General features: G+C 48.4%; 1 protein-coding gene across 15 annotated transcripts in view; it reads left to right on the top strand.

Moving 5' to 3' along the window:
• The window catches only part of LRRC7 (leucine rich repeat containing 7), a 349,370-nt gene that overhangs the window by 228,258 nt on the left and 101,183 nt on the right, over positions 1-19,929 (top strand). For all 15 annotated transcript variants that reach the window (XR_010589655.1, XR_010589656.1, XR_010589657.1 and 12 more), the window contains 2 exons: positions 9,172-9,316; positions 12,079-12,151. Coding sequence is in view for 12 of the 15 variants with exons in the window: in XM_008172560.4 (XP_008170782.1) it covers positions 9,172-9,316; positions 12,079-12,151 (218 nt within the window). In the remaining 3 variants the exon portion in view is untranslated. The remainder of the gene's footprint in view (positions 1-9,171; positions 9,317-12,078; positions 12,152-19,929) is intronic.

A 19,929-nucleotide genomic window follows, 5' to 3' on the forward strand; every position in this document is an offset into this window, starting at 1 on the left:
AACCTGGTCTGTAGCTCTCTAGCCCTTAAAGGGGCGCACACTTTTTCCCACAAGCAAGATCACAGCCACCACTGCTTAATGTACAGGGAGGTCATTTGTGCTAACAGGACTCTACTAGGAAGCTAATTAACCTGACTGCTTAGATTAGGTTCTAAATCAAAACCAACTTGGCAGCTATGAGATCAAATGTAATACACCCTGTATACATTTTTAGAAACATTCAATAGAAACCTACCGGTTTATCTCGAGATAAATTATGTCCAAACTTGCTGAGCTATTCTTCCATTTTCTACCATATAATGCATTTCACATACTTAGCAATGTGAGAATTGCCATACCAGATTAGACCAATGGCCTATGCAGACCTTATCCTGTTTCTGACAGTGGCCAGTACTGGGTGTTTCAGAGTAAAATGTAAAATCTCTAGTAATGAACAACTATCCAATAAGAAGAACAGGAGTACAGACTAACACGGCTGCTACTCTGAAACCTATCCAATAAGATGCAGTCATAGTGCAGAGCTCTCTGCACCTTTTCCTTGGTCTTTCCAAGTGCTCCTCCCTCAGCAATCAGCCTTTTACCTATGCCTGGGAAGAATCCTTCAGTTTTCCCACTCTTAGACCAGGGCCAGGACTACAGTACCCTGTGGGTGGTTTTTTAACACAATAAAAGATTTAGACACATATCTGTCTTACTTTTAGGCTTACGTAGACATAGCTAATTACAAACACCCCTACTCTGAGGAGTTGGATTCAGACTGCTCCCCAGCAGTTTCTGCCTCACTCTTTGCCTGTTCTTCGGGGACTGCCTCTTTATGTACCCCAGAGTTCTTTGTTTCACTTTTTCCCACCTGGTTTCCCCCTCCTGTAGCTCAGCATGGTCCGAAATAAAACTTAAAAAATGAGTGACACCTACATTCTCCTTTCTTCTTATGTGGCATCTCCATTACTGGAGGTTTGCAACCATAGTAGACATTCTGTACAATCCTCGCCTAATCTCTTTATGGACGAATAATCCTTTTGATCCACCCAGGATACCACATTGTCCATCCAAGAGCTTCTTTTTCTTCTTCAAGTGCTTGCTCATGTTGATTCCATTCTAAGTGTGCGAGTGCCCACATTCGGGGTCGTTGGAGATTTTTCCGTAGGGCCGGCTGTGGCGCCCCCTTGAGTGCTGCGCTCATGCATCGGTATATTAGGCGCCGCCGGCCCTATGCCCTCTCAGTTCCTTCTTACCACCCATGGTGGTTGGTTGGAGCTCCTTTCCTTGCGTAGCAAGGGCTAGCGGTTTCATCTCTTCTGACTTCGAGCCTTAGGGCTTCGTAAATAGTTGTTTATAGTAGTTAATGTTAAGTAGTTGTTAAGTGTGGTTAGGAGTTAGAAGTTAAAGTCCCAGCGAAGACTTTGCCCCAGGCGGGGCATGCCCTGGTCTCCAGGGTTTAAGCCTGTGTGGACTGTAAAAGGCCTATGCCTCTAAGTAACCCCCACAGCAGCTGCCTCAAGTGCTTGGGGGAAATCACATGTGAAGGAGAAGTGTCATATTTGTAAAAATTTCTGACCCAGGACTCGGAAAGAGCGGGATATTGGTTTGTGGGCTCTCCTCATGGAGGCTGCCCTTCGTCCGGCTTCCGAGCTGTCTCACCAAGACTTGCCTAGTATGTTGGCCCCCTGTCACCAGTGCACAGAAAGAAAACGAAGAAGCACGGCTTCCCAGCACTGGGCAAGAAAGGCCATGGGGCATCAGGTAAAGGACCCAGTTCGGGCCTCCCTGCCACTCTGGAGCCACGTGGACGTGCCTCCACAGTCGGAGCCCTTAGCCCCTTAAAGGATCCACCACTGACTCCCAAGAGTGGTAGGGACCCAAACTTCTGGTGTCATCAATGCCTTCCCAAGCTTCACCGGTGCTGAGAGAGCAGAGACCTCCGCCGGCCTGTGCCACAAGAAGCAGCAAAGGCTCCCTATGAGGGCAAGCCAGCCGCTAAGACCCCTCAGGGGGCAGTGGAGCACCAACGATCCTCCAAGACAAGGCAGTGCTCTCCATCTCTGAACTGCAGATCTCTGGTGTCACAGCCCAGATCCTCTGGGGCTCGCCCTCAGTCACCAGCATCACGATTGCAGTCCCTGTCATCTCGACGTGGATCGCCTAGGAGGAGGTGCAAGTCTCCGTACTACGGGCACCGTTCGCCCTCCCACCAGTCATCTTCTTGGTGCAGATCTCGGTCCTCTGCCCCGTGGGAACACTGCCCGTTATGATTCCAGTCCGCCCCGGCACTGGTCCCCTCAATACTGGCACCGATCTTCTAACTCCAAACACTGGTCTCTGGCATCGACGCTCAGCAGGCAGTCACAGGCGTCGACGGTCCTGCCGTGGTCACCAGAAGGGGATTCTATGGGCACGGAAGGGCAGTTCAGCCCCCGCCAAGACCCCATCAGCGATTGGGCTCCTGAGGCTGCGCCAACATCTCTGGCACTGCCTTGACAGCACGGCAAGTGCAGTGGCCATATTGGAGTGCGTAGGCACGCTGGTGATGACGATGCCCCCTTTGCACCGCTCATCTACTGCCACCTTGGAAAAACAGTTGGCGGTACCGGCAGCACTGGGTTCGGTGCATGAGACCCATTCAGCAGTCGGGGTAGAGGAGACAGCGCACACTCCAAAACTACCCTCCCCCACGTGGGATGATGCCTCCCCTGGCCGTACAGTCATTGTCATCATCCCCGGACGAGGCGGTCGCGGGACCCTCAAGGGCTAGCCCACCCGACCATTTTAAAGAACACTAGGCCCTGCTCCAATGGGTGGCCAAGAACTTGGGCCTAGAGGTGGAGGACAGGGCTGAGCAGGCGGACACCTTGTTCAATGTCCTCCCAGCCTCTATCCTGGCACGCGTTGCACTATCAATGCATGACGGGGTCTTGAAAATTGCCAAGACCCTCTGGCAAACCCCGTTGTCCATCCCTCCCACCTCCAAAAGGGCAGAAAAGAAGTACTTCATCTCAGCCAGGGTGTTCGAGAACCTTTATACCCACCCACCTCCGGGCTCGCTGGTTATCTCTGCAGCCAACAAACAGGACAAGCAGGGGCACACTAGTTCAACTCCCAAAAATAGAGGCCAAAAGACTTGACCTTTTGGGGAGAAAAATTTATTTAACAGCCAGCCTGCAATTCTGGGTGGCAAACCATCAGGCCCTCTTGGGCGGGTACAATTTTAACATATGGGACTCCCTCCATAAGTTCAAGGAGTCCCTCCCTCAGGGTCTGGCCCAGGAATTCAACACCCTGGTCATGGAGGGCACCACGGTGGCTAGGTGCTCTCTCCAGATCACGTGACACTTTGCAGCTAGGATGGTCGCGTCCGCAGTGGTCATGAAGCGCAGCTCCTGGCTTCACACCACTGGCCTGTCCCAAGAGATGCAGACCTCTATGCAGGACCTCCGATTTGATGGGAACGGTCTCTTTTCAGAGCAGACTGATGCGAGGCTGCATGGGTTAAAGGACTTGGGCCACCCTTCGCTTGCTGGGCATGCATACGCTGCAGTCTGCATGGAAGCAGTTCCGGCCACCCCTGCCACCAAGACCTTGGCAGCTTCGTCAGGCATCTGCAAGGGGAAGGGATAGAAATATGAGCTTCCGTTGTCAACGCCCTTCCTTCACCCATTCAGCCTGGCCCAGCAAAGCATCCCAGGGGCCAGAAGTGCTCATTTTGAAGGTAAGCTCGAGAGCGACACCCAGTCAATTCCCTGGATCCATCTTGTTCTTTCCTTGACTATCTTCATCCCCACCGTTCGGCCTGGTCGTGGGTCACTTTGGATCGCTGGGTGATGGACATAGTATCTCGGGGCTATATCCTGCAATTTTTGACCGCCCCTCCTTCCTCTTCCTTCTTCAGGGTCCCTTCTCATGAGCAACTGCTTGTCCAAGAGGTCGAGCATCCTGCACCTTGGGGCAGTGGAGGAGGTCCCTCGGGAAGGTAAAAGGGGTCTATTCCCGCTACTTCCTAATCCTGAAGGCAAAAGGGGGCCTCAGACCCATTCTGGACCTGCGTCGCCTCAACAAGTCTCTTAGAAAGTTTGAAATTTTGCATGGTCTCCCTGGCCTCCATCATCCCCTCCCTGGATCCGGTACGCTGCCATTGACTTGAAGGACTCTTAATTCCATATTCCAAGGTCACAGATGTTTCCTCCGGTTCATAGTGGGTGGATGCCATTTTCAATTCACAGTGCTGCCCTTTGGCCTCTCATCGGCCCCGAGGGTGTTCACAAAATGTATGGTGCCAATGGCTGCTTACCTGAGATATCTGGCTCATCAAAGGGCAAGTGCAGAGAAGCCTCGATTTGGTGTGTTGCACCTGCTGCGACATGGGACTGTTAATAAACGAGAAAAAATCCACCTTTAATGCTGGTCCAGCTAATAGAATTAATTGGGGCAGTTCTTGACTCCACACGACCGAGAGCCTTCCTTCCAGAAATGTGTTTTTAGGCCATGTTGGACCTGATCTCCTATGTAAAGAACCACCCGCTCACCATGGCTCACACCTGCCTGTGGTGGTTGGGCCACAAGGCCATATGTACATACATGGTCAGCCATGCTCAGCTCCATGTCCGGCCTCTGCAAGCGTGGCTGGTGTTGGTCTACATCTTCAACAGGCACAACCTAGACCAGGTAATCAGGGTGCTGGACCACATCAGGTCATTCCTGGATTGGTGGTTGGACCCCAGGTCAGTGTTGGAGGGAGTCCCCTTCGCGACCGAGTCCCTGTCGCTGACTCTGGTCTCTGATGCTTCGGACCTGGGCTGGGGAGTGCACCTGGGCGAGGTAAGCACCCAGGGACGCTGATTGTGGGACAATCTGGCCCTCCACATCAACGTCCGGGAGCTCAGAGTGGTTCGCCTGGCCTGCCAGGCTTTCTTGCCCCTTCTGAAGGGCAAGGTGGTATAGATCCTGACAGACAATACCACCGCGATGTATTACATCAACAGGCAAGGCAGTGCCAAGTCTTCAGCCCTTTGTCAAGAAACTCTCTTCCTTTCGGTTTTTTATGTGTGGCATGCCATTCATCTGATACCTGCACACCTGCCTGAAACCAGAAATATCTTAGAAGATCACCTCAGCAGGACTTTCTCATCTCACCACGAGTAGTCGCTCCAGCCTTTTGCACCCGAACCTGGTGTCACTGCACTTGGTGGCTTGGCTACTGCATGGCTAAGCATGGACGAACGGGCATGCTTGGCCCACGTTCAGCAAGTCTTGCTGGGTAGCAGAAAACACTCCACCAGAGCTACTTACCTGGCCAAATGGAAAAGGTTAATGTGCTGAGCCTCGGAACAGTGTATTCAGGCCGAGCAGGCCCCACTACAGGAGATCCTGGATTATCTGCCGCACCTCAGACTCCATGGTTTGTCCCTGACATCGATCAAGGTTCACCTGGCCGCTGTCTTGGCTTTCCATCCTCCAATCCAAGGCAGGTCGATCTTCACTTATGACATGACGGCATTGTTTTTGAAAGGCTAGGAGCATCTCTACCTGCAAGCTTGGGATCCCATCCCTCCCTGGGAACTGAATCTCGTGCTGTCGAGGCTCATGGGGCTGCCTGCTCTCTCCTGCTTCTCTCCTGGAAGGTTTTGTTCCTGGTCGTGATAATGTCAGCCCACAGGGTGTCCGAGATCAGGGCACTTACTTCGGAGCCGCCCTATATGTCTTATACAAGGATAAGGTCCAGCTGCGACCACATCAAGTGTTTCTACCCAAGGTCATTTCCCAGTTTCATACTGGCTAGGACATACTTACCCATCTTCTTTCCAAAGGCTCATGCATCAGATGAGGCGCACAGGCTACATATCCTGGACATCAGGATGGCACTGGCCTTCTATATAGATAGAACAGAGTCATTCCTTAAGTCAACGCAGATGTTCATTGCGGTGGCAGACAGAATGAAAGGTCTCCCAGTGTCTGCTCAGAGGATTTCATCCTGGATCATGGCCTGCATCCACTACTGCTATGAGCCGGTGAAGATGCCTCCGCCGGCCATCATGACGGCACACTTGATTAAGGCACAAGCGTTGTCAGTGGCCTTCCTGGCACAGGTGCCAATCCAAGAGATCTGTAGGGCCACTACCTGATCATCTGTCCACACATTTGAGTCTCTATATACACTTATCCAGCAAGCTCGAGATGACGCTGGCTTTGGCAGAGCAGTGCTGCAAGCTGCAAGACCGTGAACTCTGAGCCCATCTCCATTGATACTGCTTGTGTGTCAACTAGAATGGAATCAACATGAGCAAGCATTCAAAATAAAAATGGTTACCTACCTTTCGTAACTGTTGTTCTTTGAGATGTGTTCCTCGTGTTCATTCCATTATCTGCCGTCCTGACCCTCTGTCAGAGTTGCTGGCAAGAAGGAACTGAGAAGGCATAGGGCTGGCAGCGCCTGATATACCGCTGCATGAGCGCGGCACTCAAGGGGGCGCCACAGCTGGCCCTACAGATACCGCTAAGGCTAAAATCTCTGATGACTGCATATGTGGGCATGCGCACACCTAGAATGGAATGGACATGAGCAACACATCTCGAAGAACAACAGTTAAAAATGGTAGGTAACTGTTTTTTCTGCCTTGTTCTTTGTATATCAATTGTCTCTTCCAGTGCCTATAAACATGCCTTGCACTGAATCTATTAAAAGGTGCCCTGAACTCAAATCTTTCTTTTCATACAGTTTTCATTCATCTGGTAAGCATTTGCTGAGTTCCGATTATCTCCAATACTTTTTTGTTAGTTAATTATCTATCCATGATATTTTCAGAATTCTTCTCTAATACCATAATTTGAAGGATTGTAATTTCTTTTTTTCAATTGTTTGCATATCCATGTTTCATATCTGTATTTTAATAACGACCAAATATAAGTTCTCTTTTAAATACTAATAAATCTGAAGCTATTATTCCCTTTCCTGCATACCTGGAAGTAATCTGTGCTTGAATTAACTACTTGTAATCATAAAGCAAAGAACACAGAAACAAAATAAACAGGTGGAACATATATCATTCCTAAAATATTATAGGCAGCTCCCATGTCCTTCATGGATGTCCATGAGGGAATCAAGGCAGGGGCTGTTTTTGTTTATGTATTTAAACATGAGTATTGATATCCCTCATTTAATTTTGCAGTAAGAACAAAGTAATTACTGTAGATCAGTGGTTTTCAAATTGTGGAATGTAAGGCACTGGGTCGCGGCGGCTCTGTCAGCACCGCCGACTGGGCCATTAAAAGTCCCGTCGGCGGTGCTGCCCAGCTAAGGCAGGCTCCACCTAGGATCCGGACCTGCTGCTGGCTGCTTCTGGGACGCAGTGCGGTCTGCAGTGCCAGGAGAGGCAGCAAGCCTGCCTTAGCACCCCCACTGCACCACTGACTAGGAGCCGCCCCAGGTAAGCCCGCACATCAATCCCTTACCCAAGCCCTGAGCCCCCTCCAAACCCAGAGCCCCTTCCTATACCCCTGTCCCCGCCTCAGAGCCTGTACTCCCAGCCCAGAGCCCTAACCCCCTCCCACACCCCAAACCCCTCATCCCCAGCCCTGGGCCCTTTCTCCCCCCCGCAAACTCGGAGCCCCCTCCTGCATCCCAAATCCCTCATCCCCAGCCCCACACTAGAGCCTGCACCCCCAGCCCAGAGCCCTAACCCCCTCCCATACCCCAAACCTCTCATCCCCAGCTCCGTTGGGTCGCATAAAGGGCATCAACAATTTCTTCAACTGGGTCGCCAGAAAATTTTTTGAAAACCACTGCTGTAGATTATAACAGCACTTGAAAGAAAAAATAATTGCATGTAGCTCATGTTAATGTTACTGTGCTGCATTATCTCACAATAACTGGCAATTATCTTGTCACTACTGTAGGTCCACCTCTGCCTATTTTTTCAATATGTTTATTCTACATGCAAGTTTAATACATAGAAATTTCAGAAAAATCACAAGCACTGCTTATGTTAATTTTTCCAGGTGAACTTTTATTTCATTAATAATGTGCCAATGCTATTCTAGCAGACCAAAAATCATTTCCTTTCTAAATGTTACATTTGATTTGTCAGATGTGATTTGTTATGGATACATCTTTAAAATTATAGTTGCCATTTTTACTAGGGCTACAGCTTTTTAGAAAGTATTAACTACCTAACTTCAGTTTAGGCTACTAACACTTTAATGTTAAACAGATTTTGAGAGAGATCCCAGAAGGCTACAGAATTCCTTAGGGTAACCAACTTGATTTGGGCAGTGAATTATTGCCTTTTAAGATCCAGCCAGATTTTAAGTCAGCATCCATAATTGTATAAAATTTAGACCATATCGGCTTCACCCCTAGAAAGACTTATTCACATACCTAGTGTTACACTGAGGCCAAAGACAACTGGGGCTGTTCTACACTGAAAACTTACATTGGCATAGCTATGTCTGTCTGAAGTGTCAAAAATCCACACCTCTGGGAGATTTAACTATGTCTATCTAACCCCCAGTGTAGACAGTGCTAGGTCGATGGAAGAATTCGTCCGTTGACCTAGCTTCCACCTCTTGGGAAGGTGGGTTAACTACAGTGATGGCAGAACTGCTGCTATTGCTGTACTAAGTGTATACGCTGAAGCCCTATAGTGGTGCAGCTGCAGCGTTTTAAGTGTAGACATACCCTCACATAAGTATAGACTGATTGTCAGAGTAAGAGTTCCTAGGATTGGTTCCTAGTTAAAGAACCAATGACCCTTTAGTGATTTTTTTTTTTAATTTTGAAAAAACAATTTTTTTTGCAGAGTTGACTGGGCTGGTACATCTAAACAACCAAAAACAAGCAATAGTTGATCTTCCAATTGCCTGGAATTATAGCAAATTTTAGAGGATTTTTAATGCTGATGACCACCATTTTATTAGGCTTTATATAATCACATAATTTTTAGAAATAACATCAATTGTTTTCAACTTTCTCAGATGTCAGTCCTTCATTTTGTGGTTATCTGAACAGGAAAGTTCTCAAATCAGATTAATTTTATCGAAACAACAGCAATCTGGGTAAAAATAAACATTCAGATAGCAAAAGATAAGCCTGGGCTACTACTGTATGTTTCTGTTAAGCATTAGAGATTCCTATGGAATGCATATATGCTCAGCTAACCCTGTTTATACCATGTCGTTAAGTCTATAGGGAAGTTAAAGCAGTTGGTGTACCTGGATATGTCAAAAAACAGGATAGAAACTGTTGACTTGGATGTATCAGGATGTGAAGCACTTGAAGATCTCCTATTGTCATCCAATATGTTACAACAACTGCCAGACTCTCTAGGTGAGAAGAGTAAATGCTGATTGATAAGCTTTTAAATCTGTTGGTGTTATTTATATCTCTGTAGCAGACAAGGGCCGGGGTTACCAAGCTAGAATCCAGTCCTGAATATAAACTACCCCCAAGTTCAAGAGTTGTTTATATTTGGTGCTCTGGATCAAATTGCAAAGATAGTATCAGGATCTGCATCTAGATACAAACTTTCCCCCATGTTTGGAGGAACTGAGATCTGGGTGTTCTAGTTCTGGACCATCTCTACTTTACAGTAAAGAAAGGTGTTATTGGTCAAGTCAATCCAATGTCAATTTGATAGTGTGTATGACAGTCCATTTATATATACTAATTGCTTTAAAATCTAAGGGACAAATCCTGCTCTGTTACAATGGTGCAAGCGAAATTGACACCAATGGGGATGCACCAATATAAGTGGGAGAAGACATGGGGTCAAAATATTTTATTTTCTGTTTTTGACTATTTGGTTTACATATAATTTCTAATGGAATTATTATTACTTCTGCAATTAAGATACTTACAAAACAAATATGCATATTCCTGTAAAGATTTACTTTTTGTTACTTTGCAATCTTACTTTACTTTACACCATTTAAAAAAAGTTCTAAACTGTTCAATTTAAAAGATTTGTATTATTTTTATCAGAATATGCCATATACTTAAAATAATCTGATAATAGTAAAGGCCATATTACTAGACATGGTATGTAGATAGATGACATTCAAGCTGAGTCCTTTTCATCTAAGTACTGTATGTTCATTTTCTATGCATGGTCAGCATCTTTATTTGGTATTACAAAGTTTAAACATGTCAAATACAATTTAATTTTAAGTGCCAAATGCAAATATTGGGCCCCGTTCAGCAAAGCACTTAAGCATATGCTTAACTTTCAGCCCATGCTTAAGAGTTTAGCTGAATCAAGGCCATTTTCAGTTAAATATATGGAAATATTTTATCTTCATTAAAAATGAAATGTACACCTCTACCCCACTATAATGCGACCCGATATAACACGGGTTTGCATATAGCGCAGTAGCAGCGGGGCTCTGGCAGCGCGTTAAAGGGTCCGGGGCTCTGGCTGCTGCAGGGAGCCCCGGGCCCCTTAAATCACTGCCGGAGCCCTGCCGCCGCTACCCCGGGGCTGCGGCAGCAGGGCTCGGCTGGCGATTTAAAGGGCCTGGGGCTCCCTGCAGCCGGAGCCCCGGGCTCTTTAAATCACCACTGGAGCCCTGCCACCGCTACCCCGATATAACAGCGTTTCATCTATAACGCGGTAGAGATTTTTGGCTCCCCACAACCGCATTATATCGGGGTAAAATATAGAACAAAGTCATTTTGACTGTATTAGATTTTCATAATTTCTTTTCATGTCTTGCCCTGATTCAACAAAGTACTTAAGCACATACCTAATTTGACTTCATTGGGACTATGCTTTCAAATAGGCAAATGCTTTCTGATTTGGTGCCTAAATCCACAGTTAATCATCTGAGACACTTTTGTTAGCTCTGAGTTATTTGCTTTGAATATAAGATTATAATTGTATAATTTAAAAACCTTTGACACTGAAATTAAAATAAAATTTTAGGGACAAATCCTGATCTGTTTGCTAAATCCAAAGTAGGCATGGAAGTCATAACGTTTCTCCAGTTCTACGCTGGTAATAGTTAAAACAGAATTTAGCATGTAGAAATTTGATTTGTAAAAGATAAGTTAAAACAATTTGTTAATCACCCTACCACTGTGCCCATAGCAACCATTATGCAAGTTGGTCTTCCAGTTAACTGAAAAAAAAGGAGTATTGCCTCTTTAAGGGCTCCCTGACAGCAGATTGGGAAAAGATTGGGAAAAGAGGGAAAGTATACAGGGATGGACAGGAAGGGCAGAACAATGTCACTGTATTGTCCTTTCTGCTGACTGGATGAGTGTTGGGATATTTACAAGCCGCCACAGAGAGGCGCTCCGTACCAGGATGGGACCAGCTGATGCACCTTGTATGCTCTTTGGCAGCCTGGGAGCAGACACAGGATGCAAATATGGAAGGAATCTGTGGATATCTGGAAATCCAGCTAGGGTGGCAGGGAGGCAGCCAAGCATTTTTCTGGTGACTTGCTGTGGCAGATGTCTAATGCAGGTACTTGGTATGGAAGGAATATGGTTATCAAATAAAATAGATTGGACAAGGTTTTGAAGTAAAGTAGCCCTTTGAAGGATTTGAAGGAAAGCTAAATAAGGGGGGGCTGGATCTCTCACATCTGTACCAGCATGCTACATGAATATGCTACAGGAAATGCTCCTGCATTGGCCGTCCACCCTGAAAGAAAGATAGGAGGCCATGGATGGGTTTAATTAGGTCACAACCTAAGTTCCCTATAAGCTGCACAGCTGCGCAGCAGCCTTCTTAGCGCCGCACAGGCGCTCAGGGAACCAATTTAACCAAAAAACTTCTTGTTTTGTTGTTTTTTTGTCAGTCCATTACTCTTTTCTCTTAACTCCTGCTATTGTTGCCATTGGAATATAGGAGTTTCACATTCCCCATCTGTGAATGTAGACCCTAGTCTGCATATATTTGTGCGTGTGCTTAACTTGAAGCACATAAATAACTCCATTTATACTTGAAGTTAAGCATGTGCATTCAGGATTGAAGGAATAATGTGTATGCTGCAATACCGACTTAGTACTATATGTACTTAGAACAGACTAAATTCTCTCTACCCACATATCTGTCATTTAAAATACCTTTCTCTGTTTTGTAGGATTGTTGAAAAGGCTTACAACGCTAAAAGTAGATGACAATCAGCTTACAGTACTGCCCAATGCAATTGGAAAGTAAGTAGAAGAAATTTTATATAATTCAGCATCTCTAACATTAGGAGCAACCTGCCTTGCCTTGCCATATGCATATTGTTTTGAAAGAGACAAAAGTAAAATAATCTACTGAAATGAGAACTAATTTAAGAATATGAGTCTAATTCTCATCTTATGTTTGAAGTCAAGGAGTTACACTAGTGTATATAAGCAGAAAATCACATGCCATTATCTGTTATGTTTTCCATATACAAAGAGCAAAGATATATTTTCAGTCTAAATTATTTGTAGTTCAGATCAATACAGGAACAAAACTGGAAAGAAAAAATGTAAAGTCTTCTCTCAAGAAGTGTGTCTCTCTTCAGTGATGGCCTCCACTGAATTCTGAGAACAAAATGGCTGCCAAACTTTACACACATGAACATTGCTTAGAATTTTTAAAGGAGTAGAACGTATTGCATAAAACAAAAGGAATGACAGTTTCATAGGTACATATTACACAGTGTGGATAATACTGTATAAATAATCTCATAACAGTGTTCTGCTATAACTCCTTAATTCTGTAGATGTATGAGAAGTTATTTGGTTCTTGATCAGGGGTTCTCAAACTGGGGGTCGGGAGCTGTCAACCTCCACCCCAAACCCCGCTTGCCTCCAGCATTTATAATGGTGTTAAATATATTTAAAAGTGTTTTTAATTTATAAGGGGGGGGGGTCACACTCAGAGGCTTGCGATGTGAAAGGGGTCGCCAGTAAAAAAAAGTTTGAGACCCGCTGTTCTTGATGCAATATAGTCTGTCAGTTGTACTGGAGTTCATAGTGCTTTTTTTATTTAGTCTTGGGTTTATTGTGGAGTTAGAGCTCAAATTCATTACAAAATTCAAGACCGATGGAAACCTCTCTCTAAAACGATGAAAAGATTTACCTACTTTTCAACTAGACTGCAATTATATGCATTCTTTTTTGATAGAAAACTGATATAGAGCTGACACTTTTGTCTTAAAAGCATTTTTCCCCTCTACCGTTTTTACTGCTGCAATGTGGATCAAATGAATGCTTGTAGGGATTTTTAGAATATACTATATTGTCTACTAGAATTTAATATCGCATCTGCATGCAGTAGGATTTTTAAAGAACAAGTTTGTTCAAGCAATACAGTTTTTCAAGATATGAATAGTTTGTCTTGTGTAAGAGAGATTGACAATGTGCTCTACCTATACAATTTTAAAAAATTAACATAAAACAGTCAGTATTTTGCTAAATCATATTCCTTTTGAAATTATCTGTTTTTAAAGCATTTTCCAGATGTTTAACCTGAGTTTAATAAGCAGTAGTGCAAACAAATAGATACCTAAATTATGGCGTTCATTCAGATGCTTGCTTTGTTAGAGATTTTATTTTATTTTTATCTTTCTTTTTAGATAGGTATTTATGGTAAGTATAGGGATTGACTATCCATCACATGAAATGTCATATTTGAATATTTTTATATTATAGCATTTTAATGTATATAAAAGTGCCCAGAGCTTGGACTTGGCATTTATTTAAAAGCTCTAAATCCAAATATGTTGTTGTTGATAGAACATAGATTATTTTTTTCTGATTCATTAGATACAGAACTATTGCACACCAGAATGAAGTTAGAGAACCTCTGAACAAATAGCAAAATGTTGCAAGTAGATCCCACTTGTGAGCCACAGGAAACTCACTCTGCAGCTTAGTATGGGTGGACAGAGCATTCCCACACTCCTCACTCTAGTAAAGCCCTCTTCAGCAAACCCTGCTTTTACTCCAGACAGTGTTCTTAGGTCTGCTCTGTCCTGAAGACTTCATTGTAAAGCTCTCTTGAATAGCTCATTATACTTCTCCAAAAATACATAGATTTGAGTGTATTCTGACTCAATACCAAATATATTAAGGCCTGTAGCACTGCTTTAGTCTCTACTCTGTATAACTAGAGCTTTAACAAGTACCCACTCCAGCTTGTATTTGTTTTTTGCAGGATCTTTCAATAATAACTTAATTAACTGTTGGTATGACATTCAAAAAAATTCTAAATTCTGCAACATTACAGCAGTAAGCAATGAAAGCTGAATTTTGGCTTGACATAGCTTACCTGATGAAGGGTCATTGGATTTATGTGGTGTGCATTGGTGTGTAGCAATAGAAGGTTTCATGAATCCTATGAGACAAAGTCTATATAGCAGTAAATATTGAAAGCCAGGTAGATCTGAAGATGATAGAAATTATATTGGACACTATCCAGATGGTTCATGCACTAGTTGGCACTTTGGTGGCTTTTTGCAGTGTGCATGTTTAAAAAAAGAATCCTGTCATTAAGATATTATCTCAGTGATTGAATTGTTAAGAATTGAAAGGAACCCTCTGGTCTTATGCCAACTTTCTGTTAAATATTGTTCTTCTTCGAGTGCTTGCTCATATCCATTCCATTAGGTGTGTGCGCGCCGCGTGCACGATCGTCGGAAGATTTTTACCCTAGCAACACCGGCGGGTCGGCTGTGGAGCCCCCTAGAGTGGCGCCTTCATGGCGCTGAATATATACCCCAGCCGACCCGGCGCCCCCTCAGTTCCTTCTTACCGCCCCTGACGGTCGTTGGAACTGTGGAGCGCTGCTTAGCTGTTCTCCACTCTCCCTAGCTTAGTTCGTTATTCGCAGTTATAGTTATAGTTATAGTCCTAGTGTTTATAGTTAAATAGTTCAATAGTTTTAAGAGTTGTCTAGTTGTTATAATAGTTCAGGGGATTAAGGGGGTCGTCTCCCCCTTTCTCCCCCGGCCGCGGGGCCGGGCTCATGCCCAACGCTCCCGGCTTCAAGCTATGCGCCTCCTGCGCTAAGCCTATGCCCACGAGCGACCCGCACGATTCCTGTCTGAAGTGCCTGGGAGAGTCCCATCAAACAGATAAGTGCAAGATCTGTAAGGCCTTCAGACCAAGGACCAAGAAGGAGCGGGACTTTCGGCTCCGGCAACTCCTGATGGAGGCGGCACTTAGTCCGGACGCTCCATCTACAAGTCAGGCCCCGGCACCTAGCGCCTCGGTGCGCAGTGCCCCGGCGGCACCGGCCATGACGACCACGCGAGTGGCGTCAGATGAGCCTTCCCGGCACCGGACCTCGTCGGCACCGAAAGCACAGCAAGTGCCTCGGCGCCGGTCATTATCCCCAGGGCATAAGAAAGCCCATAAGACGGGGACCTCCGTGCCGAAGACGCTGGCTCCCCCAGTGCCGGGGGTAGAGCCGCGTACGCCGGTGGAGCACCGGAAACAGGTGCCTCCAGCACCGTCGACTCCGGCGCCGAGGCCGTTGAGTCCGGTGCAGACGGCGTCTCCACCGAGGCAGGCGGTGATACAGTGCCTCCCGTCGACGCCAGAGACCTTCGCGGCGGCGAGAGACTTAATAGCTCTCACGGAGCCGGCACCGCCTCAACCACCGGCACCGACGGCACCGTTGCCTCGCCCGGTCCAGTCGAGGGGGAAACCTGCCTTGATGCGCCCTCCATCGCAAGGGCTGGAACCTCGGCACCGATCCAGGTCCCGAAGCAGGTCCCCACGCCGCTCGCAGTCCCGGCACCGAATATCACCTCGGCACCGGTCGTACTCGCGGCCAAGATCTTCTTCGCGGCACCGCTCTACGTCTCGGCACCGCTATGATCGTCGGCACCGATCAACGTCGAGACGTAGTTCTCGGCACCGCTACGGTCGCCGCTCGACGTCGAGAGGCCGCTCCCGGTACCGGGCATACTCCAGGTCCTCGTCGAGGTCCAGATCCGACTCCCGGTACCGACGAGGTCATCGGCACCGGTCGCGGTCCCGGCACCGATCGCCGGCACCGCGTGGAGATAGATCATCTCCAGACCGGCACCGTGCGGCACCGCAGCCCACGGGAATCGTCTCGACGCTCTCGGCACCGCCATGGCCATCGAGATCGGGGTCTCGCTCCTCGGAGGACCTCTCGAGATCGGCATACCCCCCTCAAGGGCAAGCCGAGGAACAGGACTTGGGCCATTGGCAGAACATAACAGAGGACCATTCTCATGGCCCATCTCACTGGTCGTTTTGGACCCCGTGGGCGTACCATCAGGCGCAAGGGGCTCCAGTTGCTTCGACCTCTCGCTCCGGTCACTCTGTTAGAAGGGCCCCGGAGTCCACCATCTCTCGGCCTCCGCCAGGGGGCATGGAGGCTTCCGTGTCCGCACCACCTGACGCCCTGGACTCAAGCGCAGGTGATGCTCCGGCCCAGGAGCAGGGAGCCCAGGACCCTCCCTTGGATCCTGTCCCACCGGAGGCATCTTCCTCTTCCTCTCCGGATGAGGCAGTGGCGGGCACATCGTGCACAGGTCCACCTCCAATAGATCTTCGGGCTCACCAAGATCTTCTGCGTCGGATGGCCCGTAATATGGACCTGCAGGCGGAGGAGATAGTGGAGGTGCACGACCCCATCGTGAATATCCTCGGAGCGGATGCCCCATCGAGGGTGGCGTTACCCCTGATCCGCACGATACAAGCCAATGTATCTACGATATGGCAGACTCCTGCCTCTATCCCACCCACGGCGAGAGGGGTGGAAAGGAAATACTTTGTTCCGTCTAAAGACTACGGGTACTTGTATACCCACCCCCAGCCGTGTTCACTGGTGGTGGCATCAGTGAACGCAAGGGAGCACCACGGTCAGCAGGCCGCAGCGCCCAAATCGAAGGAGGCTAAGTGCCTCGATTTATTCGGCCGTAAAGTTTACTCAGCCGGAGGGTTGCAACTTAGAGCGGCTAATCAACAGGCGCTCTTGAGCCGCTATAGCTTTAACTCCTGGAACTCTATGGGGAAGTTCAAGGAGTTGGTTCCCCAAGAGTCCAGGGAGGAGTTTGGAGCCCTGGTGGAGGAGGGTAAGAAGGTGGCTCGGACCTCCTTACAGGCCTCCTTAGACATAGCGGACTCTGCTGCGAGAACCCTGGCCTCAGGTATCGCTATGCGGAGGATCTCCTGGCTCCAGGTTTCGGGTCTGCCTCAGGAACTGCAGCAAACCCTGCAGGATCTGCCCTTTGAAGGACAAGGGCTGTTTTCCGAAAAGACGGACTCTCGCCTGCAGAGCCTCAAGGACTCCAGGACGATCATGCGTTCCTTGGGGATGCATGTTGTGGGCCCTCAGCGCAGGCCATTTAGACCGCAGCCTCAGCGCTTCTACCCCCCCCCGCCCCGTCAGAGACAGGACTCGACCCGGAGGCGAGGGCGAGGTGGTAGAAGAAGGTGGACCGGCCCTCAACCTGGTCAGAACCAGGGGCCACCTAGACCACCTTCAGGCCCCAGGCAGAACTTTTGAAGGTGCGGTCGAGGACGGCACCCCAGTCATCCCACAGGATCCAGCCCCATCCTTTCGGGATCGCCTTTCCCATTTCCACCGGACCTGGTCCCTTATAACTTCGGACCGTTGGGTCCTTCGCACGGTGGACAGGGGATATGCTATCCAGTTTTCTTCAATCCCCCCCTCCTCCCCCCCTTCCCCGTCCCTCTTCAGGGACCCTTCTCACGAGCAACTTCTTATACAGGAAGTTTCCACGCTCCTTGCTATGGGGGCCATAGAGGAGGTTCCAGTGGAGTTAAGGGGCAGGGGATTCTATTCCCGTTACTTCCTCATTCCCAAGTCCAAAGGAGGTCTGCGACCCATCTTGGACTTGCGCGGACTCAACAAATTCGTAGTAAAGTTGAAGTTCCGCATGGTCTCTTTGGGGGCCATTATCCCTTCCCTCGATCCTGGAGACTGGTTCGCCGCCCTCGACATGAAAGATGCATACTTTCACATAGCAATTTACCCGCCTCACAGACGCTTCCTGCGGTTCGTGGTAAGCAAGGTGCACTACCAATTTGCAGTCCTTCCCTTCGGCCTATCCTCGGCCCCAAGGGTGTTCACGAAATGTATGGCTGTCGTGGCAGCGTACCTTCGTCGGCAAGGGATACAGGTGTTCCCGTACCTAGACGACTGGCTGGTACGCGGTCGCACCAAAGAACAAGTTCGAGATCACGTCCACATAATAGTGCACACATTCAACAAGTTGGGTATCCTACTCAACAAGGACAAATCCACTCTAGAACCTACCCAGAGAATAGAATTCATCGGCGCGGTTCTAGACTCCAGACGTGCACAAGCCATCCTGCCAGACAATCGCTTTTGCACCATCACGAGCCTCATTCAAGGACTCAAGGCCTTCCCAACTACCACGGTGAGGTCGTGCCTCACCCTGCTGGGTCACATGGCTTCCTGCACGTACGTAACCAGGCATGCCAGACTTCGGCTTCGCCCACTCCAGACCTGGGTGTCATCAAGATACCGCCCACATCGGGACAGCCTGAACATGGTGGTCACGGTCCCGAACTCGGTCCTGACCTCCCTCACATGGTGGCTAGACCACAAGGTGGTTTGCGAGGGGATGCCGTTTCACGCCCCACAACCCTCTCTGCACCTGGTCACAGACGCTTCATCCCTGGGTTGGGGCGCCCATCTCAACGAACACCATACCCAGGGCCTGTGGACTGCACCCCAGATAGCCCTGCACATCAATGTTCGGGAACTGATGGCGGTGCGCCTGGCGTGCCAGGCATTTCTCAATCTCCTACGTGGCCGCTGTGTGTTAGTTCTCATCGACAACACCACCGCCATGTTTTACATCAACAAGCAAGGAGGAGCACGTTCGTCAATGCTATGCCAAGAGGCCATTCGCCTGTGGGACTTCTGCATCGCCCACTCAATCCATCTCACGGCATCGTTCCTCCCTGGAGTCCAGAACACTCTGGCGGACCGACTCAGCAGGTCCTTTCAAACACACGAGTGGTCTATCCGTCCGGACATCATACATTCCGTTTTCCAGAAGTGGGGGTTTCCCCAGATAGACCTGTTTGCATCTCGAGACAACAGGAAGTGCCACGTGTTCTGCTCCCTGCAAGGTCGAGCTCCGGGCTCCCTCTCGGACGCGTTTCTCCTTCCCTGGAAGGACCACCTGTTTTATGCCTTCCCTCCGTTTCCTCTGGTCCACAAGGTACTGCTCAAATTGCGCAGAGACCAGGCACAGGTGATTCTGATCGCCCCAGCGTGGCCGAGACAACATTGGTACACCACACTGTTGGAGCTCTCGGTTCAGACACCGATCCCGCTTCCATTATGCCCGGACCTCATCTCTCAGGACCACGGCCGCCTGCGTCACCCCGACCTGCAATCACTCCACCTCACGGCGTGGCTGCTCCATGGTTCACCCAGGCAGAGCAGCAGTGCTCGCACTCTGTCCAACAGATTCTGCTGAGCAGTAGGAAGCCCTCAACACGGACCACATACTTGGCCAAGTGGAAGCGGTTCTCCTGTTGGTGCGAACAACGAGCCACGTCCCCGTTGCAGGCACCTATTCCTCTCATTTTGGAGTATCTCCTCTCCCTAAAGCAGCAGGGGTTGGCGATATCTTCAATTAGAGTTCACCTGGCCGCTATATCGGCCTTTCACCCAGGGGAACTCGCATCCTCGGTATTCTCTAACCCGATGGTCGTTAGATTCCTCAAGGGCTTAGACCGGACGTACCCACAACAACGTCAGCCCGTTCCGACGTGGGACCTCAACCTGGTTCTCTCCAAGCTCACAGGTCCTCCATTCGAGCCACTGGCCACCTGTTCACTTCTGTACCTATCCTGGAAGACAGCCTTCCTCGTAGCCATCACCTCAGCAAGGCGCGTTTCTGAACTCAGGGCGCTTACATCCGAGCCCCCTTACACAGTTTTCCATAAGGATAAAGTGCAGCTCCGCCCAC

This window comes from Chrysemys picta, chromosome 8 (assembly GCF_011386835.1).
Source record: "Chrysemys picta bellii isolate R12L10 chromosome 8, ASM1138683v2, whole genome shotgun sequence".
In the NCBI taxonomy this organism is placed as follows: domain Eukaryota; kingdom Metazoa; phylum Chordata; order Testudines; family Emydidae; genus Chrysemys; species Chrysemys picta.